At 37.8% G+C, this 26,617-nt stretch overlaps 3 protein-coding genes across 3 annotated transcripts; 1 reads left to right on the top strand and 2 right to left on the bottom strand.

The window, feature by feature from the left end:
* Positions 1–14,773: 14,773 nt before the first annotated feature.
* LOC114270463 (uncharacterized) lies at positions 14,774–15,646 on the top strand. The gene has a single exon (XM_028211978.2). It carries the CDS (start codon positions 14,774–14,776, stop codon positions 15,644–15,646), a length of 873 nt encoding a protein of 290 aa, XP_028067779.2.
* A 7,923-nt stretch (positions 15,647–23,569) lies between these two features.
* LOC114270453 (uncharacterized) lies at positions 23,570–26,567 on the bottom strand. Its single transcript, XM_028211949.2, has 5 exons — positions 26,405–26,567; positions 25,205–26,320; positions 24,738–24,765; positions 24,468–24,540; positions 23,570–24,150 (listed from the first exon to the last, which is right to left on the bottom strand). The coding sequence occupies exons 2-5, from the start codon at positions 25,279–25,281 to the stop codon at positions 23,963–23,965; spliced, it is 366 nt and encodes a 121-aa protein (XP_028067750.2). The 5' UTR covers positions 25,282–26,320; positions 26,405–26,567; the 3' UTR covers positions 23,570–23,962.
* Positions 25,309–26,534, bottom strand: LOC114270452 (putative disease resistance protein At4g19060). The gene is made up of 3 exons (XM_082913436.1): positions 26,460–26,534; positions 25,630–26,304; positions 25,309–25,545 (listed from the first exon to the last, which is right to left on the bottom strand). The coding sequence occupies exons 1-3, from the start codon at positions 26,532–26,534 to the stop codon at positions 25,309–25,311; spliced, it is 987 nt and encodes a 328-aa protein (XP_082769562.1).
* Positions 26,568–26,617: the final 50 nt, after the last annotated feature.

Below are 26,617 nucleotides of genomic sequence, written 5' to 3'. Positions count from 1 at the left end.
GAACCTGAATTTTTAGACAACTAATTAATTTGTTAATAATAATATTAAGTCAATTAATAGTGATTATTAAATTATTAAATTATAATGTTAATAACATCATGATTAATACCAATATTAAACTCCTTTATGTAACGCCCTCAAAATAAACCCATAACATCATACATTCACGATAAAGAAAAGAGATTTCATATTACAATCATCTGAGTATTCTTACAAAAGGTATTACATGTTGACAACAAAAGTAAATGCCCTATAGGCTTACAACTTTCCAAGTCAACACTTGGTTACAAAAGGAGAGTACTAACTCTACACAAAGTAAGCTCTTGGCTTGATATACATGTAATACAACAAAAACAACAAAAAATATCTAACAGCCTCAAGCCTTCCAAGCTACGTCCTTGGAGGTGGCATAGCACCTGCACCTGAAAATGATGTCCCATATAGGGTGAGCCAACGCCCAGTAGAGATATGCTAAACATAATATGAGCAATAACTAAAACGTGAACATTTGATAAATGTTTAACTCACATAAATCAATTCATAATTCATTTCAATTACATGACAAATATGTCCATGTTTCCTTCCATTTTCCATTACTTATCCAGTTCTCAATTTATAAATAAGGCTCAAAACCTGGCCAATAATTTAATGAGACTATAGCTCATATCAACAATACTTCCATACTTCATAATAGATACACATATTTGATATATCAATATCACATAAAACACTTCTATACTTCACAATAGATACACATATTTGTTGTATCAACACTTCAATAGATACACAGATTTGCCGTATCAATGGAATTCATCATCTATCTCCTCCCAAAGAATATCCAGTTTAGTAGTCCATCCCCTATCTTCCTCTAAACCGTGGAGTACATCCCCTATCTCCTCCCACACAACACAATGTATATAAGCATAAATCATATACATAACCAATCAATACATAAATTTGATGTATTATTCCAACCGTCATATTCAATGACATATTCAATTGATTAGTTTTAATTCACCTAATCATCATGCAATGTCTACAACAATCAAGACTACCCTCCACCAATAGCCCAAAGCAATTATTTCTAAACAGATAATAATTATATCAACAGATAATTTATCAACATTTTCAAAGGTGAGTGATTAATGAATCCAACTCCACCATTCTACCTTATAATGAGCCAATTTCATTATTTCCACTCAATTTCATATTCTCATAATAAATGTCATTAATTACACTAATGACCCAAATATATCCAAACATGGCATTTTCTCCATTTTTCTCAACATTGACCCAAAGGTCCAAATATTATCAACAACATCAATAACCTCCTTTTAGACCCAAAACACATATGTTTGAATCAAAAGAACAAAACCCCTCTTTCTAATATAACACATCTCAAACTCTAACTTCCCAAATCAAACCATTTATACAAAAAGCTCAACATCTATGTTAAAGCTCATAAAGATGAGTAGAAATCCCTATCTCAAAAGATGAGACCAAAAGGAGATGATGAAGAAATCTCGAAATGCTCCAAAATCCAAGATTTTCGGATTGATAGGAAGCCCAAGCCAAGCTCTACACTCTTTGCAAAGACACTAAGGGAGTAGATCACTCAAGCTAAATCAATCCCTAGAGAGAAGGTATATTCTAGAGAGAGGAGCTCTCAAAAGAGGGTTTAGAAAAGTAGGAGAGAGAAAGAAAATGTGAAAAGTGATTCAAAATCACCCAGCTGCCATTTGATATACGACTATCCCGCTCGAGCAGAGAATAGGACGCTCGAGCGTCAAACACCAAAAACTGGACCCACTCGAGCACTAAGACACAAAATCAAAAAGCACCCGCTCAAGCGCAAAGGGAAACCCGCTCGAGCGTAGATTACCCTCTTCCAATATTTTTACAGACATTGAACACCCGCTCGAGTGCCAAGAGGCCCACTCAAGCGTAAGCAAATCCGCTCGAGCGTGAAAAACGCATCTGCAGTAGTTTTGCAGAGGCACAACATGCTGAAAGTGTGTAAACTCCGCTCGAGCGCAAAAGGACCTGCTCGGGCGGACCACCAAAAATCTGGGCAACAAGGAATGGGACTAAAGCTCAGCCAACCTATTCGAAACACGCCCAATGCATCCTAAAACTCAAATATATGGAATTAAAGGATGACAGCAAGACATATACAACAACCAACTCCACGAAACCTAAGTCTGAATACAACAATCAAAGAAGGAAGAACCAGGATCGCTATATTTAAATAAATTTATTTATCTTTCGGTGATTAAATTTCTATATGTAAATACAGTTATGAAAACTAAATGAGTTAAACAAATAATAACTAAGTTAGTCAGAAGATAGTAAGGAGAAAAATATATAATGAATAGGTTATATATAAACATTGATTTTATTTATAAAATAAAATAAAAAAATCATATTTTGGGTAGTGCATTCAGCTGTCTTTTCTTCCCAAGGAAGCTACTGTCAAGGCATGCCAAGGCATGCATAGAAACATACTCAAGGCCTACCTTGTAGGTAGTATTTCCCAAGCCAAGAGGAAAAAAATAAAAACAAAAATAAAAATAGGCCTCCAAACTCCTACAAATAAGAACACTATTCAGTCATTCTACTACTACAACTGAACAAAGAGAAAAAAAAGAGAGAAAGAGTAGAAAAGAAAAGAAAAAGAGAGGAAGAGGAGAGAGTGTTTGGTGGTCACCATTTCAAAACTAATCTTGAGAATAGTTTGTAAAAGCTCTTCAGGTGGGAATACTCAACATCTATCCTCCCTTAGATATTTTTTTAACTGAATATATATATTAAATATATGCAAGAGTATGTACTGTTAATACATACATAACAAGAATAGCTCAATACATGTTTATATTTTGATAGAATGAGAATTTCATGATTATATGATTTCTATTCCTTCTTTCTGTTGGAAAATTTGGTTTTATAGGCTTATTTTGGGCCAACTTTGAGCCCAAATTTGAGTAAGGCCCGCTCATCTTTTAAGGTGGGTCCAAAAAGGTGGCGTGTTCCTTGCCGCATAGTAAGTTGCACGATGCAAACGGTTCGTCAAAACCATTTACGAGAGAATGGGAACTTGATATCATTTTTAAGTTCGTGAAACGGACAATTGAAGAGTCAAAAGCGGGTTTCCTTGAAATGGATTGTCCTACATTGAAACTTGAAGAGAGCTTGTATGTGTTTATAAACTCTAGGTGGGAATACTTGGGTTGAGCCCCAAGGGGCACCCCAAGTTTGTACAAGGGAGGAGTTATGGACAAAGTGGCCTTTCACTCAAAACACCACACGCCTGCGCTGCAGCCGCAATCATCTAGCCAGGCCAGGCGCTGGTGTGGGTCGGGTCGATTCTAATATTAATTTTTTGGACAAAAGTTATTTGAATTTTTTCTAACAAATTCTTGCGAGAAAATTATATTTTTTGATCGAAAGTAATTCAAATTTTGTGCCAAATTTGAATTCAATTTTTCCTGTTCATACAGTGCCTTTCCGGTCCAATTCTAGCAAGTTCAAACTGTTTTTTTAACAGTTTTAAAACTGCCAAGCAGTTGTGGACAGATTCAAAACTACCAGCAGATCTGTTCAAATTTAAATTGCACATGTTTGGTTCAAAACTGCATCTATTCAGCTTGAAATTCATACCTATTCGGCCCTATAAATACCAGGGCATCTTCCAGCATTTGGTTTATTTCGAAAATCCGTTTCGTGCTTTCCTTTGTACTCTCTTTGCATTATTCTATATACTAGTTCTTAGGAAAAATTCAGAGAGTATAGAACACAGGTTCTAGTTCGCTGTACAGATTGTTTGGAGTGCTACTACAATATGTGTAAAGATCATTGTATCCTGGGAGATAGACGCCATTTATCTGTAAGCATCGAAACGGGGCGAATCTGTCTTAAGGATAGAGTGTCACGCACTCGACTTGATCTATTTTTTGTACTTATTCACTTCAGTAACTAAATTCTGTAAGTGATTTAATTTATTTGTTTGATTTAGTTTCAAGTTATTTTATGTGGTTTTACAAAGTAATATTCTGGTTGGAAAATACAAATAGTAGTAATATACTGTTTGACAAATAGTAGTAATATATTGTTTATTTTCTTTAACAACTAGTAGTAATATACTGGTAGTCATTAATAGTAGTAATATATTGTTTATTTTTAGAATATTTATTTGTGAAGTTGGTCAGAAATTAATTTTGATTTTTAAAAATAAATTATGAGTTTTCATTAATTAAAATTTTGTTTTCAGTATTTTAATTTTTGAAGTGTTGCAAAAATATTTTTCTGTGTGGAATTAATTTGTTTAAATAAAATTTTATTTTATTTTCAAATTAATTAGAAATAAAAGTTACAATTCTTGTTTCTTTTAATTTTACAAAATTAAATTCTGTATTTTGGTTTAATTTTCTGTGTAGTATAAAATTCTAACTACAATTTTGTTTTATAATTTAGAAGTCAAAGCTACTGAAACTAATGCTTAAACAAGTACTAGTATAGTGACTGCAATTGCTCCAACCCTTTTTCCAGTTGTGATTGTACCAGTAAATCACGATGAGAAGTCAGAGAAGTTCTTAGGAACTGATTTTAAAGGATGGCAGCAGAAAATATTGTTCTATCTTACTACTTTCAACCTGGGACTCCGTGAGGATGCTCCTATTCTAAAAGAGGATGAAACCGACCGGCAAGTGGTTGTTGCAGTCGATGCCTAGAAACATGCTAATTTCTTTTGCCGAAACTACATCTTGAACGAACTTGATAACACATTATACAATGTCTACAGTCCTATCAAGATGGCAAAGGAACTTTGGGAGTCTTTGGAGAAAAAATACAAAACAAAAGATGTTGACTCGAAGAAATTCATAGTAGGCAAATTTCTGGACATTGTGATGGTTGAGTCTAAGACTGTGATCAACCAAGTTCAAGATCTCTAACTCATTCTGCATGGCATTCATGCAGAAGGCATGCCTCTCAGTAAATCCTTCCAAGTTGCTGCCTTAATTGAGAAATTACCACAAGATTGGAAGGAATTCAAGAACTACCTCCAACATAAGCGCAAAGCAATGACTTTAGAGGAATTAATTGTGCATTTGGGGATTAAGGAAGGCAACCACAATTCTGAGAAGCGGGCTGGTAAGCATCCAATGGAGTTTAAGGCAAATGTGGAAGAACATGCTCCAAAAGCAAAGAAACAGAAGTATTCTGGAGAAAGTTCCGTACAAGGCTCTAAAGGAGGGGAAACTAAGAAGTACAAGTTTAATGACAAATGTTACATCTGTGACAAAGAGAAACATCGGCCAAAGATTATTGTAGCAAGTGCAAAGGCAAAGGAAGACCAAGCAAGAAGCTTGCTCAAGCCAATATGACTTCCAATGGTGTTGTGGATATAAATCTTTCTGCAGTTGTTTCCGAGGCAAACCTTGTCGGAAATCCTAAAGAATGGTGGGTGGACACTGGTGCTACTTGCCACATCTGTGCCGACAAAGAGATGTTCACATCTTATTCTATGGTGGACAACGACGAACAACTTTTTATGGCAACTCCTCGACTTCTAAAGTTTAAGGACAAGGAAAGATTATTCTGAAGATGACATCTGGAAAGGAACTCACTCTCAACAATGTGTTGCATGTACCGGACATTTGCAAGAATTTAGTCTCCAGATATCTATTGAGTAAAAATGGGTTTACACTAGTTTTTGGAAGTAACAAATTTGTACTTACCAAAAACGGGATGTATATAGGAAAAGGTTACATGTCTGATGGCCTTTTCAAACTAAATGTAATAACTGTTGTCCCCTCTGTTATTAATAATAATACATCTTCTTCTTACTTGCTTAAGTCTTCAAATTTATAGCATGGTAGACTAGGACATGTTAATTATGGATCTTTGCGTAGATTAATTAATATGGAATATTTACCTAAATTTAACATTGATTTAAATCATGAATGTGAAATTTGTGTTGAGGCAAAATTAACTAAAACTCATTTTCATTCAATTAAACGAAGTACAGAGCCACTTGAATTAATTCATAGTGACATTTGTGATTTTAAATCAATTCAAACTAGAGGTGGAAAAAAAATATTTTATCACTTTCATAGATAACTATACTAGATATAGTTATGTTTATTTAATTCGAACCAAGGATGAAGCTTTGAAAACTTTTATTCAATATAAGAATGAAGTTGAAAATCAACTTGGTAAGAAAATTAAAAAACTAAGAAGTGATAGAGGTGGTGAATATGAATCACCTTTTGGTGAATCTTGTAAAGAATATGGAATAATTTATCAAACCACCGCTCCTTACTTACCTCAGCAAAATAGAATTACTGAAAGGAAAAATAGGACTTTAAAAGAAAGATGAATGCCATGTTAATATGTTCTAGATTACCTCAGAACTTGTGAGGGAAAGCAATACTTACTGCTAATTATATTCTTAATAAAGTACCTCGAAAGAAAGTGAATCAAACACCTTATAAATTGTGGCATGAGAGAGTACCATCTTACAAATATTTGAAAGTGTGGGGGTGTTTAGCTAAAGTGGCTATGCCTAGTCCTAAAAATATTAAGATAGGTCCTAAAACTGTTGATTACATTTTCTTTGATTATACCATGAATAGTAGTGCATATCGGTTTTTGATTCATAAGTCAAAACATGCCAAAATGCATGTAAATACTATTATTGAATCTCGAAATACATCATTCTTTGAAAATATATTTCCTAATAAAACTGGACAAGAGACTAGTACTAATAAAAGATCTTATGATGTTATTACTAGTCATGATCAAGAACAAAAGCAAGAGACAGATCAAAATGATGAAGAGTAACCTAGGCATAGTAAACGTGCTAGAAAATCTTTTGGTCCAGATTTTCTAACATTTTTGTTAGAAAATGAGCCTTTAACTTTTAAAGAAGCTATGTCCAGTCCTAAGGCTCCTTTATGGAAAGAAGCTGTAAATAGTGAAGTTGAATCCATCCTGCAAAATCACACTTGGGAATTGATGGATTTGCCACCAGGTTGTAAACCTCTTGGGTAGAAATAGATTTTTCAAGAGAAAAATGAATGCGGATGGATCAATTGATAAATACAAGGAAAGACTTGTGGTCAAAAGATATAGACAAAAATAAGGTCTTGATTACTTTGACACATACTCATCAGTTACTAGAATAATATCCACTAGAATGCTAATTGTCATTGCATCTTTGTACAATCTAGAAATTCATCAAATGGATGTTAAAATAGCTTTCTTAAATGGTGAGTTAGATGAAGAAATTTACATAAAGCAACCAGAAGTTTTTCTGTTCCAGGGAAAGAAAAGAAAGTGTGTAAATTGGTTAAATCATTACATGGTTTAAAACAAGCGCCAAAACAATGGAATGGGAAATTTGACAAAGTAATTATGTCAAATGGATTTAAAATTAATGAATGTGACAAATGTGTTTATATTAAAAACACAAACAATGGTTATATTATAGTATGTCTTTATGTGAATGATATGTTCATCATAGGTAGTAATAATGACATGATTCAAACTACCAAGAAAATGTTAAATAAACATTTTGACATGACATGGGGATTGCTAATGTAATTCTTGATATGAAAATTACCAAAATATCAGAAGGTTGTGCTTTGTCACAATAACATTACATTGAGAAAATACTTAACAAATTTAGCAAAGATAATCATCATTTTGCTAGAACACCTATGGCTAGAACATCTGTAGATGTTAATTTATTTCTTTCTAAGAATGTACAGGAAAGTATTTCTTAATTAGAATATGCCCAAATTATTGGAAGCTTAATGTACTTGATGAACTACACTCGCCCGAATATAGCTTATGCAGTAGGTAAATTAAGTAGATATACGAGTAATCCAGGAGTAGAACACTGGAAATCTATTATAAGGGTTCTAAGATATCTACAATTTACTCGTAACGTTGGGCTAAATTATACTAGATATCTTGCAGTACTTAAAGGATACTGTGATGCAAACTGAATATCGGATATTAGAGATTCAAAATCCACCAGTGGATATGTCTTTACACTTGGTGGGTGGCTGTATCTTGAAAATCTTCCAAGCAGACTTGGATTGCTAGATCTACTATGGAATCAGAATTTATAGCTTTAGATAAAGCTGGGGAAGAAGCAGAATGGCTTCGTCACTTCCTTGAAAATATTCCAATGTGGCCAAAATCGGTGCCTGCTATATGCATATATTGCGATAGTCAATTAGCAATAGATAGAACACAGAGTCATATGCATAACAGTAAGTCACGACACATTCATTGTCGACATAACACTGTGAGACAACTACTCTCTAATGGAATTATTTCCATTAAACATGTGAACTCTAAAGACAACATAATGGATCCACTAACCAAAGGGTTAGCAAGAGAGTTAGTTGAGAATTCATAGAAGGGAATGGGACTTAAGCCTATTAAATAAGAGTTACCACAACGGCAACCCAACCTAGTTGACTAGAGATCCCAAGATCTTGGTTCAAAAGGACAATCGAGTTGTATATGACTCATAAGGATCACTGGGAGTCAAACTCCTATCCAATTCTATGATACAATAGTGATGTCTGCAGCATTTTAGGTTAAGTAATACTTTTAATGATTCTTATATCTAGGAATACCTAGTGGAGTATGGCAGGATACTCTTCATAAGAATCACCTATATGAGTGTGAACTGGGTCGGTTCTATGAGATTTGTGAGGGACTACAATTCTCTAGAGCACTTATGAAAGACCAAGTTGTTCAGGGCCAAAATGAACACAATAGTAAGAACTAAACTGTGTCTGGTGATATACTGTGTGAGTTCTATTGTCTTGGTTTACACAAATGGCTAAACAATTTAAGACATCATGTTCACTGGTTAGCTAGTAAATCTGATAGTATCTCACAAGGAAATGTTCAAAACCAAAAGCTACCTATCCTTTACAAAATATTTCCAATTTTTATACTCTCTGTAATTAGATCATGTTGTTGCATTTTTTCTCTGTCCAATTCCATTCATGTGGGAGATTGTGTGAAAAGTTTGATTTTTATAAGCTTATTTTGGGCCAACTTTTAGCTCAAATTTGAGTAGGGTCCACATGTCTTTTGAGGTGGGTCTAAAGAGGTGACGTATTCTTTGCCGCATGGCAAGTCACATAGTGCAAACGGTCATCAAAACCATTTACGAGTGAATAGAAACTTGACGTCGTTTTCGAGGTCATGGAATGGATAATTGAAGAGTCAAAAGTAGGTTTCTTTGAAATGGATTGTCCCACATTGAAACTTAAAGAGAGCTTGTATGTGTTTATCAGCTCTAGGTAGGAATACTTGGGTTGGGCCTCAAGGGCCACCCAAGTTTGTAGAAGGGAGGAGTTATGGACAAAGTGGCATTTGGCTCAAACAACCACATGCGTGCGCACCGCTGCCGCGGCCGCCCATCCGACCAGCCGTGCCAGGTGTGGGTTGTGGGTCGAGTCGGTTCTAATATTAAGTTTTTGGAAAAAAATTATTTGAATTTTTTCCAACAAATTCTTGTGGGAAAATTATTTTTCTGAACGAAATTAATTCAAATTTTGTGCTAAATTTGAATTCAATTTTTCCTGTCCATACAGTGCATTTCTAGTCCAATTCCAGTAGGTTCAAACTGTTTTTTAACAGTTTTAAAACTGCCCAACAGTTATGGACAAATTGAAAATTTCTAGCAGATCTGTTCAAATTTAAATTGCACCTGTTCGGTTCAAAACTACATCTGTTCGGTTTGAAATTCAGGCCTATTCGGCCCTATATATACCAGGACAACTTCCAGCATTTGGTTTATTCTGAAAATCCTTTTCTTGCTTTCCTTTGTGCTCTCTTTGCATTATTCTACATACTAGTTCTTAGGAAAAATTTAGAGAGTATAGAACACAGGTTCTAGTTCGCCATACAAATTGTTTGGAGTGCTACTACAATCTGTGTAAAGATCATTGTATTCTGGGAGATAGACGCCATTTTTTCGTAAGCACCGAAGCGGGACGAATCAGTCTTAAAAACAGAGTGTCACACACTCGACTTGATCTATTTTTTGTACTTATTCACTTTGGTAAATAAATTTTGTAAGTGATTTAATTTTATTTATTTGATTTAGTTTCAAGTTATTTATTTTACACATAATATTCTTCCGACACTTTCAAGCATAGATTAGATGGTTTAGCAACTGATTTTATCTTCTTATGTATTCAAATATTCTCCATTGTTTGAAATAATCTTGCACGAGAGTAAAATGAGATAAAGTTGGTTCACTTATACTTGAAACTTATATTTTCTTCACTGTTTCAGATTTTATCGGATGAAAAATGCTCTAATAAATTGAAAATAACTTGTGTTAAAAATCTATTTTTACTAGGAGTATATATAGGTGTTCTATACCGTGTGAAATTTTTATAAAATTATTGGACACCATTTTCTTACCAAAATAAATATTTGTTCTAAGTGTTGCTTATAACACAGTAGGAATAGTGACTTCAAACAGGTTCCATTTTCTCTAAAAATGTTATTTTTCTGCACGACCACTTGGGATAGTTAGATATAAGCGTTAACTTTCATTTTCCGCCGATTTCACAAAAAATGGATAAGTCTAGGAGGAGAAATTGCAATTTTACTAAAATGCGACAGAATCTATCCAAGTTTCTTAGTAAAATTATTTGACCATCTTCCATTGGTTTTCAGTCTTCAAGCTCTCTGTAAATATGTTGTAAACTCAAATATATAGCAAAACATTCTGATCTTACCTCTTTTTGACATCGTTTGAGGCCCCTTTTTATTTTTCAAACACAGAACACATATGCTGGAAGTTGCTGTAACTCACTATCTCAGAAACCAGTTTTCTTCCAAATTTTATTTCTCCATGTTAAAATTATTTTTAGCCCTGGTATTCTTCTCAAAATATTTCCTAACTCAATGAACTAGTACTAGTTAAAATATCGTAATAATTGAATTTAGTTTGGTATGGGTTTCATTATTTTTAGTTCGATCATTCAGTGTTGAAAATAAGAAGTGTGGGAAATTCTGAGAAATTTGTGATGACTCTAAGACATTGTGTAATACTTATTTTGGTCGCCATACGTGGTTGTGTTGTCTTATATGAACCTTATGTCACTGTGGTTTTCAAATTAAAACTCGCTCATGCATCAAAATGTGATTCGACAAAGTAAAGAAACACGAAATTGAACCGATGCATTAAAAGTTAAAAATGATGGAGTGAGCCCAGTTTAGAGTCTTGCACAAGTGAGTTGCGAACCCTAACATGGCACGGGAAGGTATTTCGGCACTTATCATTATAGGCGATATAAGGTTGGTGGTGCGGATGTCAGAACATAAACCATTCCCTTAGGGCAAACCGTGATGTCACGACTTGGGTACTTAACCTTGGTGCGTGGGCATCGTTGGTAATTTCATCAAGTAATATTTGAATATTTGACCAAGGGGAACTCAGAATTGCCCGTGGCCATTGCTTAGCGGTTGAGTGGAAATAGTGCTCCGCAGGGAGTTACTTAGACTTACCTGATAAACTAAATCTATGTGAATTTAAAATAAAAGTTGACATCTTCCTTATGATGAAATATTGTTTCCGCTTGCCATTGTTCTTATTGTATATTGTTATTATTTCAACTGATAGAATTCTTGCTATGCATATTAAATGCTACTTATTACTCTATTACTACACAATATTCATTAATTGTGAGTATTATTATCGAGGTGAGTATTTCGGGTTGTAGTATCTTATTGAACTTGTCGCTCATTGGCATTCCCGCTGCCCTGGCGTTTTATGCCAGTTATCGAAGAAATCGAAGGAAACACCAAGGTCTTGGAAGGCAACATTCAGCCTTGGTTAGCTTGAAGTGTGCCCGTGTCCCATGAACCATTTTTTTTGAATTTTCTAGTTTTTCTCTAGTTTTCTTTTTATATTTGTGTTTTTCTTTCTTGAATGTACTAAGACTAAGTTTTAAGTTTGATTGGAGTTTAATTTAAGAAGTTTTTATTTCTGTTTTGTTAATTAATGGATGATTGCAAACTTGGTGGCAACAATGATTAGTTCTTAAGAAAGAAAATTGATTTTAAGTTTTAAACCTTATTATGATGTCCTCAAATTTTGGGGCAGCACAAGTCTCTTCCCAAACTCAATACTTACTCGCTTCAATGCTCTCTGATAATGATTTTGTAGGGAGGTTTCTTGATGAGAACTCAAGGAGGCTATAGTGCAGGCACAAAATTTTCACAAAAGGATTGAAAGAGGTAAAATGTTAGCATATCTCGTATGTCGGTTAGTTTAATTGCTTGTGAAATTAGCATTAATTCTATTACAATTACAATTTTTTAAAAAGCATTTTCGACAATGAAATTTATAAATAAAAAAAAATCGACTGAATAGTTGAATGGAAAATAAGTTGCTATGTTTATTTGAAAGTATTAATAACAAATTTAAAAAATGAAAACTCAATGAGGATAATTTTAAAAGTTCACATATGTACATGTTTTTGTTTTTATTTTTTTCTTTGTGATTTGAGAAGTTAAATTATTATATTTTTTTATTGATAAAGTGTGATTTTTTTTTAAAAATATAATTTGTAAAATTTAAGATTTTGACTATTTATCATAATAAAAATGTCTGGAAACACCACTGTAGATGGGGATCGATTGTTTGAATAGTAATGTTGGACTTTTCTGCTTGATGGATTTGCACCTATTGCTTAAAGAACCAACTAATGAAGCTAAAATGGCACTATGGCGTGTGATAATCAATGATGTGAAACTCAATGTCTCTCCGGGATCATCTTTTCACTGCACGGAGGCTGGTTGGTTTAGGGTTTGCTTTGCTAACATGGATGATGATACAGTTGAAATTGCATTGCAGAGAATTCGAACATTTGTGACTAAGAAGAAGGAAGGAGAAGAAGAGGTGGCAAATGAATCTTCGACTGCGTTTCTCGTCTCGAATATACGACGACGGTCTCAGGTCGTCGTTGAGAGGGTAATTTATGTGAATAAATTGGGCCGAGCTAAATCCATTTTTCTTTTAGGCATTAGGCCAAGCTATGGGCCAAGTTATGAATATAAATATCCCGGTTATGGGCCATCTAGGTACTGAGCTATGCGAGATGTCGCCAGGGCCCCGACCCAGCTGTTTAAAGCTAAGCCCTGTAATGGACTGGGGTATTAGTAGGAAAGAGGGCCGTGCTAAATATAGCTCGGCAAGGCACCGTCCTGCAGTGAAGGCTATCTCAATACTGCCCAGAGTAGTATGGAGCCGTGTTAGCTCGGTTGATTGTTGTTCCAGCCGAGGTAAGAATGTTGGAACCATCTCACTTGGTTGGCAATGAGTCGAATGTTATCAGGATAGGCATTATCCTTAGGAATGTGATTCCTAGGGGGACTCTGCTGAAAAGAGTTAGAGTCCTACTAGGATTGTACCAAGTAAATTCTATAAAAGCTAATGACAAAACCTATGAAGAGGTATTGCAATTCTTACCCTCAAATACATAAAGCTTTTGTGTCTATCGTCTATTTGCTGACTTAGGCATCAAAGAGGTTTCTGGCACCCCCCTGCCGGCTAACTCACATTTGTGTTTTTAGGTAGTAAAGCGACAATGTTTGGAGAAGCGCAAACTTGTTCAACAAGATTATACGAGAAGTTTATTCTATGCTCGTACAATTGGCGCCATCTATGGAAACTTTACAGAGAACAAACCTTTTGATTGAGTTTTCCTTTAATTAATTTCGATAGTGCATAACGAAGACTTGCCACATTCTGCTATTGATGGGCAAACCTCAAAAAGGGGGCAGGAGGCGCGAAGGTTTTCCTTTTGTCCCACCTATGGCAAAATTGGATCCCCAGCGATGGAATCCACGGAGAGACACGTGAGAAAAACGAAGCTCAAGTCCTCGCCGCTCTCAAATCCTTGATAGGTAGAGGCGGAGGATAGATCCTCAGGTTTTGGAAGATCGCGTAAAGGAACAAGACGAATGGATAAGGAGGATGACAGCTGACATGGAGATGATGAAACGCCAGATAAAGGACAAAAAGGTGGTAAGAGAAAAGAGGCGCAAAGGCATAACGCATTCTCGGCACTCAGGCGTCGTGACAGGCAAGTCACCCCATCATAAATAAAAAGCGGAAGTCTCAGGACAGGTGACACACGGTCAAGGACTTCTAGGACTCGTTATTCCAAGTTGAGAGAACGAAGACCAAAAGGTCTTGCGCGGAGGGAAGCAACTATTGGCCCTCGCATACGTACCAAACAACATCTAGTCACACAGAGTTGCCTAGGTCGACGGACTTGCGAACAGTGCTAGAAGAGAAGATGCCCAGGCACACGACCCCAAAAGGGTCTCTACTCTGCAGCGGTTGGCTCCTAGGACACATAAAAGTGTTGATGTTAGAATGCCAGTACTGCACCTTACTTGCAAACCAACAAACAAAATGTTAACAAGGTTACAAAACTCGCCATTCATTTAGGCCATAGAGAACGCACCATTACTCTTGGGCTTTCACCTACCTAAGTTCACAACTTACGAGGGGAAGTCAAACCCTTACATGCACTTGAGCCACTTTCACCAGGTTATGGCCGTATATTGACGGAACAAGGCTCTAATATGTATCTTGCTTCCCTCAAGCTTGGGTGACCTTGGCTTGACTTGTTTTGAGAGGTTGCCAGAAGGCAGCATAGCTTCATGAGCACAACTTGCAGGGGTGTTTGTTACCAGATTTAAAACAAACACCAAGATGCCGGTGGGCAAGAAGGAAACACTGAAGTCTTACAACAACCGGTATTGGGAGACTTTTAATCAAATTAGAGATTGCCCCAAAAATCTAGCTATCGCACGGTACAAACAGGGGTTGCCGGCAGATAATAAATTGAGGGATTCATTGAAAATGATGCCACCTCTCACAATGGAAGCCCTATTGGAGAGAATGCATCAGCACATCAAAGTAGACGAAGATGGCACTCATGCCAAGGCAAAGTCTAGCACAACAGTGATGTCGGATAAAAAGCCCACAACAAAAGTTAACACGGTTGGCCGGAAGGAACGACCGAACAAAAATGGTCGAGGTAGACGACCGAATGGAGAGGACTCACAGACAAGGAGGTTGAGAGTTCACACTGCCATTACCATGGTGTTCAATAAACCTATCTACTGGATTCTCAGCGAGATACACGACGAACCCTACATTTGGCAACCGGCCAAGTTAGGAGAAGCGCAGAGGGGCTATGATAATAAATATCGGTGTACCTTTCACGATGAGGTAGGGCACCAAACTGAAAATTGTACACTGCTAAGGCAGCACTTGGAAGAGTTAGTGGTCGCAGGCCACTTGGATCAGTACATTGAAGGGGGAGCTCAGCCAGCCCCCCAGGACCGCAATGAGTCCGATGGGATGCCAGCTAAAGGTCCGCCTCAAGGCGTAATCAATGTAATACATGGGATCATCGAGCCAGAGCAGGTCTGCGAGCTTAGAGAAATGATCAAGAAGGCAAAACACCTAAAGGAAGTACTGAGTGTACAGCCCACCGTAAAAAGAAGGAAGACAGAAGTGACTAACATCATCACTTTCTCTAACAAGGACTTGGCAAGATTGCAAAACCCCCCACAATGACGGGCTAATAATTACATTACGCATGAAGAATTTTGATATCAAGTGGATCTTGATAGACCAAGGAAGCTCGTGCAAGATAATGTATTATGAGACATCAAGAAACTCAAGTCAGAAGACAAAGATTAGCACTCGCTACATCTCCCTTAGTCGGCTTCACCTTAATGCCGGAATGGCCAGTTGGCAAGATAATTCTACTAGTTAAAGCTAGAACGATGACAAAACAAGTAGAATTTTGGGTGTTGAAAGTCCCTTCCACTTACAACGTAATCTTGGGAAGAGCATAGTTACTCACCATATGAGTGGTGGTATCAACCTACCATCAAGTGATGCGGTTCCCTAACGAAGTTGGAATGATTAAAGAAGTCTTAAGAGACCACATCATGTCCAAGCAATACTTTGTGACAGTAAACGGCAGCCGAGCTGCCAAAAGATTCATACAAATGATAAAGAAGCTAGAAAGCAATGAGTTGTTCACAGACGTCGACAAGGCAACCGAACAGAATGTAGTGGAAGATCTAGTGAAGGTGAAGATAGACGAGAAAAACCCAGAGAAGTTCTTTTTGCTTGGCTTGTCTCTGTCCAGCACCGAGAGAATAGAGATTATGGAGTTCTTGATCTCTAACATCGAGGTATTTTCCTGGACGCCGTATGATATACCAAGCATTGATCCAACTTTCATCTGCCATCAACTTAATGTCCACCCAATCGCTAGACCAATTATACAGCAAACGCGCCGATCGGCACTTCACCACGCCTAGTGGCTGAGGAAGTGGGAAACCTGCTAGAAGCAAGGGCAATTAAAGAGGTTCACTATCCCAAGTAGATCTCCAACACCGTGGTAGTGCCAAAGAAGAATGACAAGTGGCACGTATGTGTGGACTACAATACAGTCAACAAAGCATGCCCAAAAGACAGCTTTCCCTTACCACGGATAGACCAACTGGTGGACCTTATTGTAGGTCACAACCGCCTTAGCTTTCTTAATGCATATCGTGGATATCATCAAATCGCTATGTATGAAGCGGACTAGGAGGTTACATCCTTTACAACACCTAGGGGATTGTATTGTTACAAGGTCATGCCCTTTGGCCTAAAAAATGTAGGGGCAACGTTCCAAGGAATGATCACCAAAATGTTTGAGCCATTGTTGGGCAGAACAACGGAAGCTTACATAGATGACATGGTGGTCAAGAGAAAAAAGGAAGGCGACCATCTCAATGACCTAGTTGAGATGTTTCACATTTTCAAGGCCCACAATCTGCGACTGAACGCATCCAAATGCATATTCAACGCGAGGTCAAGTAAATTTCTTAGCATTCTAGTGACCAACCGAGGTATAAAAGCCGGCCCATCTTAGATCAAAGTGATTTAAGATCTCGAGAGGCCCAACACAGTCAAGAAAGTACAACATCTCACAAGCCTAACTGTCGCGCTAAAACGATTCATAAGTTTGTCATCAGATAGATGTTAACCATTCTTCCAAGCACTGAAGGCCAAGTTTGAGTGGGATGACGAGTGCGACCACGCACTACAAAGCTTGAAAGAATACATGACCTCTCCGCCATTTTTGACACCCCAGTACCAGGAGAGAAACTTTTGCTGTACTTAGCAGTTTCCCAGCATGCAGTTAGCGCAGTGCTGGTACGAGCCGAGGGAATACAACACCTACCTATCTTTTATGTTAGCAAGACATTGTTAGGCACCGAAATGAGGTACCTGTCGTTGGAGAAGTTGGCCTTAGCCTTGATGATGGCTTCAAGAAAAAATCGTCACACTACTTCCATGCCCACACAGTAATCATCCTAACAATCTTCCCCTTAAAAGCCTTTTTTGAGAGGGCGAACTTTTTTAGGAGAATTTTGAAGTAGGCTATGGAGTTAAGACAATTCGACATCAAGTTTCAACCAAGAACCGCAATAAAGGCTCAAGCATTGACAGACTTCGTTGCCGAATTTGCTCCAGGAAGTCATCATGCTTGCCCGGTCGACTTGACTGAGGCAAACGAGCAAAGGGGGGAAAGTGTCACAGGGATAGCATAACCCCCGCAACAAGTCACTCAACTGCACAACGAACCATTCAACTGTGCAGAAAATAAAGAAGGAACAGGCTGCACTACTACAAACAAGAACTCACCTAAAAGAATAGTCCTAAGACAGTCTTGCAGTAAGGATCAACTCTTAACGATAGATAACAACTTAGAAGACATCGTCAACACCCCTGATCCTAAGGCATTATCAGATCCCTCCACTTACTGGAAGCTATTCGTAGGAGAGATATGGAAGCTCTTTATGGATAGAGCGTCCAACAGGCACGGTGCAGGACTTGGCATAGTCTTCATCTCGCTAGATGGCTTGACCATTGAACAGGCAATCAACCTTGGATTTCCAGCATCCAATAACGAGGTTAAGTATAAAGCTTTATTAGCCGGTTTGAAGTCAGCATTCCACATGGAAACCACTGTGCTGATGGTGTATAGTGACTCCCAACTAGTATTCAACCAAATCTCAGGCAACTATGAAACAAATGACGATAGAATGGCCAAGTATCAAGAGTTGGTCAGAAAGGAGATCATGAAGTTTAAAGTGGTAAAGATAGAGGAAATCAACCAAGAAAAAAATAGTAAGGCAAATGAACTAGCCGATTTCGCTTCGATGGTAGACACGGCTATCCCGCACCCATTGCTAATGAACTACTTGCTAAGACCAAGCATTGAAGTGGCCGAAGTATGTTGTGCCGAGCAAGGTCCCTCATGGATAAACCCATAGTGGTGTTCTTAAAAGATGGCATTTTGCCAGAGGACAAGAAGGAGGCCAACAAAGTTAGAGCAAAGTCACAGCGATTTTGAGTCTCCCCATCACTAGCGTTGTACAAAAAGTCCTTCACGGGACTACACTTGAAGTGTGTCCATCCTAGCAAGGTTGAGGCATCCTTGTTTGAAATTCACGAAAGCATTTACGGAAGCCACCAAGGGGGGAGATCGCTGGCCTACCGAGCTATTTCACAAGGGTACAGGTGTCCATACATGCAAGCAAACGTTGTGAAGTACGTCAAAAAATACGAGAAACATCAAAAGTTCAAGCATCAAATCCATCAACCAGCAAGAGAGCTCCTACCTTTAACCAATCCTTGGCCTTTTACAATGTGGGGCTTAGACATAGTAGGACCACTCCCAACCACGCCGGGCAACAAAAAGTTCTTTATTGCGGCAATAGACTACTTCAGCAAGTGGGTGGAAACAGAGGCACTCTCCTCCATTGAGGAGAAAGACGTCAAGAAGTTTGTCTGGAAAAACATCATAACTCAGTTCGACATTCCCAAAGTCTTGATATCTGACAACAGCACCCAGTTTGATGAAAAAATCTTTAAGGGTTTTTGCAAATAGCACAATATAGAATTTTACAACTCCACGTCGGCGTACCCTCAAGCTAACGGTCAGGTTGAAGCCTCCAACAAAGTAGTCTTAGATGGTCTAAAAAAGAGGTTGAAAAAAGCAAAAGGTAAATGGGCAGAAGAACTTCCCCACGTCTTGTGGACCTACCGAACTACACCTTGGTGGTCGACCAGCAAAATGCCTTTTTCCTTGACCTATGGCATAGAAGCAGTAATCCCCCTGGAGGTTGGCCTCTCCATTATTTGAAGTGAAAATTTTGATCCAAACCTGAACAAGGAGGCCATAGCCTTGGAGCTAGGTCTTGCCGGCGAAAAAAGAAAAATGGCACTAGTACACATCGCCTCGTATCAACCGGAGCTGTCCAGAAAATACAACAAAGCAATCCATCCAAGGCAATTCAAGTTTAGAGATTAGGTGCTGCGCAAAGTAATGGGAAACACTCTGGTGCCTAGAGATAGCAAATAGGGACCCAACTGACAGAGACCATACAGAGTGATTGGTCTGGTAGGAAAAGGTGCATACCACATCGAAGATGTGGACGTCCGAGCTATCCCAAGGTCTTTGAACGCCGCAAATCTCAGAGTACTTTATTTTTAGCTTTTAAAAGACTTATAATCTCCTTTGACATTCAATAAAACAAGTAGACATTTTTTCAGTACAATTTATTTCAGTACTTGTATTCCTCTGCTTGTAAAATTGTTTGTACTCATTACCCAACTGGGGGGCAGTGTAGGTTGACAAGTTTGACCAAGACTTTTTGCACTCTTTAGCTGAGATAAGGATTTAGGCTGAAGTAGGTTGGCAGGTTTGACCAATACAACTTTTTGCACTCTTTAGCCGAGATAAAGATCTAGGCTGAAAAAGGTTGGCAGGTTTGACTAATAGAACTTTTTACACTCTTTATCCGAGATAAGGATCTAAGTTGAAGAAGGTTGGCAGGTTTGACTAACACAACTTTTTGCACTCTTTAACTGAGATAAGGATCTAAGCTAAAGAAGGTTGGCAGGTTTGACCAACGAAAACTTTTTACACTCTTTAGCCGAGATAAGGATCTAGGCTAAAGCAGGTTTGGCAGATTTGACCAACACTTTTTGCACTCTTTAGTCAAGATAAGTATCTAGGCTAAAGAAGATTGGCAAGTTTGACCGGGACAACTTTTTGTACCTTTGACCGATATGAGTATCCTGGCCAAAGGAGGTTGGCCAGATGGGCTAACACAACCTTTTGGCACTTTAGGGCAAAGATAATGATCTCGGCCAAAATAGGTTGGCAGGATAAGGTAAGGTCGAGCCAATTAGTTCAGCTAGGCATGCAGTCAGAATAACACACAACAATGAAGAAACAAAGTGACTGAGTGAAAAGATCAAAAAATTTCATTGGATAGAAGGTGCTTACAAAAGGTGGGGCGTATAGCCTGGTTACAGAGCAAGGAAAAGGAACAAAAAGAAAAACAAACATCAACAAAATACAAAGTTCCATCCTAGTCAGGCAAAAATATCATCAAACTCAGTATCCATACCACTATGGACTTCACCACTTAGCAGTCCAGCCCCGGCCTCACCTTCTTGTGTTAGATTGGTCACATCCACTCCGTCGATCAGGCTCGCCACGATTTGGCTAGGCAGATCCACTAAAGTGGGCAATGAAGTCTGGAGACCGAGGTCAGTGTTCACGGAAAGAGCATCAATTGGATCTAGAATCTGCTCCTCCTTCTCTTCTTGCAGGAACTTCTGATGGACGGCATTTGCGTAGTCCGTCATGTAGCTCGATATGAAGTGAGGAGGAGGATTCATAAATACTTCAGAGTCATGAGCCTGACCAAGCTTTTCAACCGCAGCCTTCCAACCGCACTTAAAGAAGATGTCTTTGGCCGCTTCATATTAATGGACATAGGTTTCTTCACCCTCCTTGAAACATTGGTCCTCAGTGTCTTCCATATTCTTCTGCAGTTCCTTGATCTCAGCATTCTTTTTTTTCTCTAGTTTAGCAAGTTCGCGCAAATACTGGTTCTTTTTCTTGGCCAGCACTTTTTGTTTCTCTGACTCAGCCGCACTGACCTGCTCGGTTAGCTTTTCCTTCTCGGCACTCAGCTCGGTCAGAGATGCCTTCAGGGCCTCTATCTCGGCATCTTTCACTTTCACCAGGCAATGGCTGCCTTAGCCGTTTTTTGTAATTCAATAACACGTTAGTAGGTAATGTGATTTTTCTAAATAGCCTGCACAGCATATGAAGTGGTAAGTTAAAACCACACCAAGAGATTGTAAGAGTAACAGTTATATTGAAATTTCAGACTTTACCAAGACCATCGACTTAGTGGCGGACCGAATTGCCTTCAGCTCGGTCAAGTGATCGTGCTTTTCCATATCGGCTAGAAGGCACAGGCTTTTGGATAGACCAAAGGCTAGCAAGTGGTCTTTTTCGGCGGCAATCGAGTCGGTTGTGATCACAATACAGCCTTTGTAAGTCATGGTTGAAGCCCACACCGGAGGCGAAGAGGAACTAGCACAGCCCGAGTGACGACCCCCCTTGAAAAGACTGGGTCATTGGCAGCTCGACCTCTTCCTCATCTACCAGCCATTGTGGTGGAGATGCCAAGGTGCGTGGCCTCTTGCTAGGCTGGAATGAGGTAGCCCGGGTAGCAGGCAAGGCAACAACGGTCTCTACAGTCTGGCCGGTGGGAGATTACTTAATCTGGACCTCAACATTTGAAGAGGATACCTACTCAATGATCAGAGCTCGAACTGCTCTCATCTTGGCCATCTCTTATTCTTTGGTTGGTGGGACTAGGTTAACTTGGAAAAGGCTAGGGTTTGTCTCTACAGAGGACTCCAAAAGAAAGTCGGTTACTTTGGTCTTTTTCCTACCACTATATCGGTAGGTCGGCTGAACGTCAAGCAGTTCGACCCAATCTCGATGTCGATACCGAAGCACGGCTTGACTTGCATAGGCGTAATTTGTTTTATGCTAGTTCAAATCTGCAAAAATGGACAAACTCACAAGGGTTAGCGTGGTAGGTGTTAAGATAACAGAGAAGATTGAAACCGAACTATCCTTACCGACTGTTCGTTTATTCTAGTTGATATTGTTGCTCGGTATCTGGGCTTCTTGGTTTTCAAAATTATCTGGTATCTGGGTATCTGGGCTCCTTTATCCTTACCGAAGTGTTTTGAGCATCACCAGAAGTTCACCGAAGTGTTTTGAACGTCATTGGAAAATGTCAAGAACAACATCGAAGACTCATCGGAATATTCAGAATATTGTCCCGAAAAAAAAAAGAAATAAATGGAGAAATTATAGTTAAAAAACATAACAACAACAAACAACTAAGCAAATAATCTATAATATTGATCAAATTGAAAAGTAAGCATTGAAACTGTAAAATGTTACAGTTTCAAAGCATTATTCTATTAAGCTAGAAAACATGTTATGAAACTGTAAAATTTTACAGTTCTAAAGAATGTTACGAAACTGTTTTAAAGCATGATGCATTTCATCACCAAAAAAAGCTAAAACTGTAAAAATTTACAATTTTCACCGCCTATAACTAAAAGTAGAAAAATTGAGAAATCGAAAGAAAGAATAGATATAGAAAGAATATTATACTCCGGCAACTATTTTTTGTTTAGATCTAGTCAGATCTCATGTAGATCTACTCAGATCTCATGTAGATCTGAGTAAATCTACATCAGATTTGAGTATATCTACTCATCTTCTTCGCCATCGGTGAGGATGAAGTAACGAGTTCATGTCGGTGGTTGGTGGTTGCTAGGGAACCCCAATCAATGGTGATCTTCAATCACTGGTGACTATGGCCCCGTTTGGTAGAGCTGTGAGAAAGTGATTATAACTTATAGCCTAACAGCTTATAGTTTATAACTGTGAACATAAGCTGATTTTTTACTTATAAATTAAGCTTCTCCTCCCCCACTCAAAGAACAAGTTGATTTTTGACTTACAAAAAGCTATAAGTTATATTGTTAATCTGAATCAAACACATCAAAATAGCTTAAATTAAGCTGAAAGCTGAAATAAGATAGAAATGAACCCTACCAAACAGGGGCTATATATTAGAAAGAGAAAGAGAATAAGGAATGTGCGATTACCGATCGTCAGACATGACAAAGAGGTGAGGAAAAGAGAGAGAGAGAGAGAGAGAGAGAGAGAGAGAGAGAGAGAGAGAGAGAGGAAAAGTGTAAAACATTTGGGTCTACTCAAAAAATTATTGGATTAAATAATGTACATATATTTCAAACAGGACCCACGGATAATTTTCCATATTTCTTCCACAAGGTCCAGCCCAAGCCATTGGCGGGCTCAAAATTCAACTTGGGCTTCGTTCTTTATTCAACAAGAGTGATAAGAATTGTATTACAATTTCATATCATGTCAAAATATTTAGACACTTCCAATTCAAAACTAATTGACATTAAATGAAAAGGACTCCTAAAGTGTGTGAAAGTATCAGAACAAAACATATAATCTGATTGGTCCACAACTATGAGTCCCATAACCAGAAAGTGTATCAATCCCAATTAAAATTATACAGTCACTGACATTTTATAGAATTTTGTAACACTTTTAAATTCACCTATTAAATCCATCATTTACACTAAACTGATAAAACTAAACAATAGTATGCGATCGGTTTTGGTTCCTCAACTAACAAAATGAAGGATTCAATTCGGCGCAAAATTTTCTCTCAACGCCAATCAAAGCAAACCGTCTACACCCCTGCTTAGCATACATGGCTTTGCAATTGACACTTGAGATCGTGGATCAAGAAGAACAAACCATCATTTTTTCACATTTCAAACTTGAAAAACAGATAACAGAGAGGAACTAATACCTGTGCACTTGGATTCACTTCAAAAAATCTAGGGAGATGATTTAGTTGTCTTCTTCTTCTTAAATCCATGGGTTGCTCTTCACCAAATTCTTTTTCTGTAGGCTTTCTTTCTTCTTCGATTCTTGTTTGTATTATTCTTATCTATCTTTAGAGTGATCTCTGCTTGGAAAAGTTTCTTCAAGTCTTCCACTACTATTTCAGGATCACAACTTCCTCTTGCTTCTACTTCATTGTTGTGATCAGAGACAAATTCAGCATAATAAACTCCTACAGAGTCACAAAACGAAAGTGTTGGATGACAATAAATTGAAGAATAAAAGATTTTTTGTATAATCAAGAATAATGGTTTAAAAAAAAATTTATTTATGTAATCGTTTATCAACTAGACTATGATATGATTTGAGTATTGATTATTAAGATATTGATTTCAGATTGTGATTTCCCAGTTTCTTCCTCCAACTTCTTATTCTGTTCTTTTTGTGCCACATCATAAATGCTTCAGTGAGACTAGTTTTTTCATATGAAAAGAAGTTTTTCAAAGAAAGATAAAGAAAAGAAAAAGAAGAATGTTAGCCTCGATATACCTGAATAGGTCCTAAGTTTCTTCAAGAGCTTTGAGGTGGGTGCAACAGGTTTATTGAATACCAAGCGAAACATCTGCAAGAACAAATTGAAAACAACCTCAACTGTAAGTTAGAATTGGCCAAGCTTTTAAATGCCAATTGTGGTAGAGACAATGGGGAAATGAAATCGTAAATTAAAAACTAATTAAACAACATGGATGTTCAGAACCCACCAAAAGGATTTAAATGTAGAAATGAAACTGAATGTTGAAGAAAGTGAGGGAACCAGACCTTAATTGCAGTCGGATCTTTCAAAAACCTGAGCATGTAACAGTAGTATGTTAGAGAGAGAGTAAGGCAGTTTGGTTGTGTTTTTGTTTTCCGTTTTTCATATTTTTGGAAACAAAACAATGAAAAGTTCAAATAAACTCATAGTTCACATATCATTTTCAATTTTTTTTTCCTTCCCGAAAATAGTTTTCAAAAATTTGAAAACAACTTTTTGGAGTATCCTAAATAGGGGGTTGTTTTCAAAAACAATTCACCGTTTGGGTTTTCTAAAAAAGAAAACAAAAACCCAACCAAACAGGCAAGTATTGACATGGAGAAAAGACATTCATCACATGGATCGAAACCATAACCCTATAATTCTAGATGGAATTTGATGTTGCAGTGAATCATTAACCTAGTAGAAGATTTCAAGGCATAACCAAGAAAGACAAAAATTAAAATGGCTAGATTTGAGTTAGAAAATTTACTCGGTTGAAATTATCTCAGCTAAGGTCTTTGCAGCTAATGGAAGACCACCACACCTATCTACCATGTCATCCTTCATTTTTCGTAATATCTGGTGATACAAATACTACTTTCTAATTGAATCTAGAATTATGCGCCAACACAACTCTCTGTCCAATATGGGCTCAAGTTCATACAAGTTGAGCTCACCCACCATATCACTTGCCACTTCTTTCAGTCTACTAGTGACGATGATGGCACCCCCACTTCCCCTCGGAAATCCATTCCAGAGTGGAGTTACGTACATGTTGAAATCCAAATCATCACTCAAAGCAGGCCACATGTTGTCCAACACGATCAAATACTTCTTATTAAACAAGTAAATGTCCAAATTACACAAAAGATCATCAAGATCAGAAGTGTTGCCAAATTAAGAGAAATCACTTGCCAAGCATTCAAGAATAGCCAAGACAATGGATCTTAGATCTGGATACTGAGGTAACTCAACCCATAACATTGGGGAGAAGCTTTCTTGGACTCTAGAGCTATGGAACACCATTTGAGCAAGATTAGTTTTACTTGATCCTCTCATCCCTACGATACCAATTGCACTGAAATTATCAGTATCAGATGTAGTAGCTAGGAGCAAAGCTTCCATCTTCCGCAAATGATTATTGAAACCGTGAATCAGAGTGAGATTGAAATCTGGAAAGTCTGTTGGTTGACAAACCCTGATCAAGCTCGAGGACGAAAGCCTCTCATCTGCAATGTCTGCAACGTCAACATCGCTCATGTTTTGCAGCAACTCGTTTTTGATGCAGAGAAGTTTCCTCTTCATCTTGAAAAGAAACCATTGCTTCTTGACATAATGATGAGAGCTTAATAAGAGACTTTTCTTGTTTTTGGTAATGCGGTCTCTCTCCTTCCCTGCTAACATGACACAATCAGCCAATGCGAACTTGAGGTCATACAGAGGATCTTTCAGTCCTATGGGTGTCCAGGGGTCAATCCTCTTTTGATGCAAGACCTCTGAAATCTCAACAAAATGAAGCCGTAGGGGGGATTCCATGAATTCTTCCCCCTCTGCTTCTTCAAAGTCATTGATGAATTTGATCTTCAGAAACTGTAAAAAAACCTTTCTGTTAACAGCAGCTGCAATTAGTCTCAAGTCAAGCAATAGAAGACAAAACAAACAGAGAAATGGAAAGAATCAAAGAAAATACCTTTGAAAGACTGAGTAGTTTCCTGGAAGATTCAAAGAAATTTTCTATGAAATACTAAATAGTTTCCTGATAGATCTCTTTGCACAGATGCCAGGAGATGTTCTACAATTTCCCAACACTTGATTTCCATTAACCTGAAAAAAAGGCCAACTTCTGGAAGTGGTGTTAGACTAAGCCTTATTACTCATGGATTTTTCTTGTTGACTTTTCTCT

The sequence above is a fragment of the Camellia sinensis genome, chromosome 2 (genome assembly GCF_055761805.1).
Source record: "Camellia sinensis isolate YWXY chromosome 2, ASM5576180v1, whole genome shotgun sequence".
Lineage (NCBI taxonomy): Eukaryota > Viridiplantae > Streptophyta > Magnoliopsida > Ericales > Theaceae > Camellia > Camellia sinensis.
The sequence above is the reverse complement of the archived record's forward strand: the minus strand, read 5'-3'. Positions and strand labels throughout refer to the sequence as shown.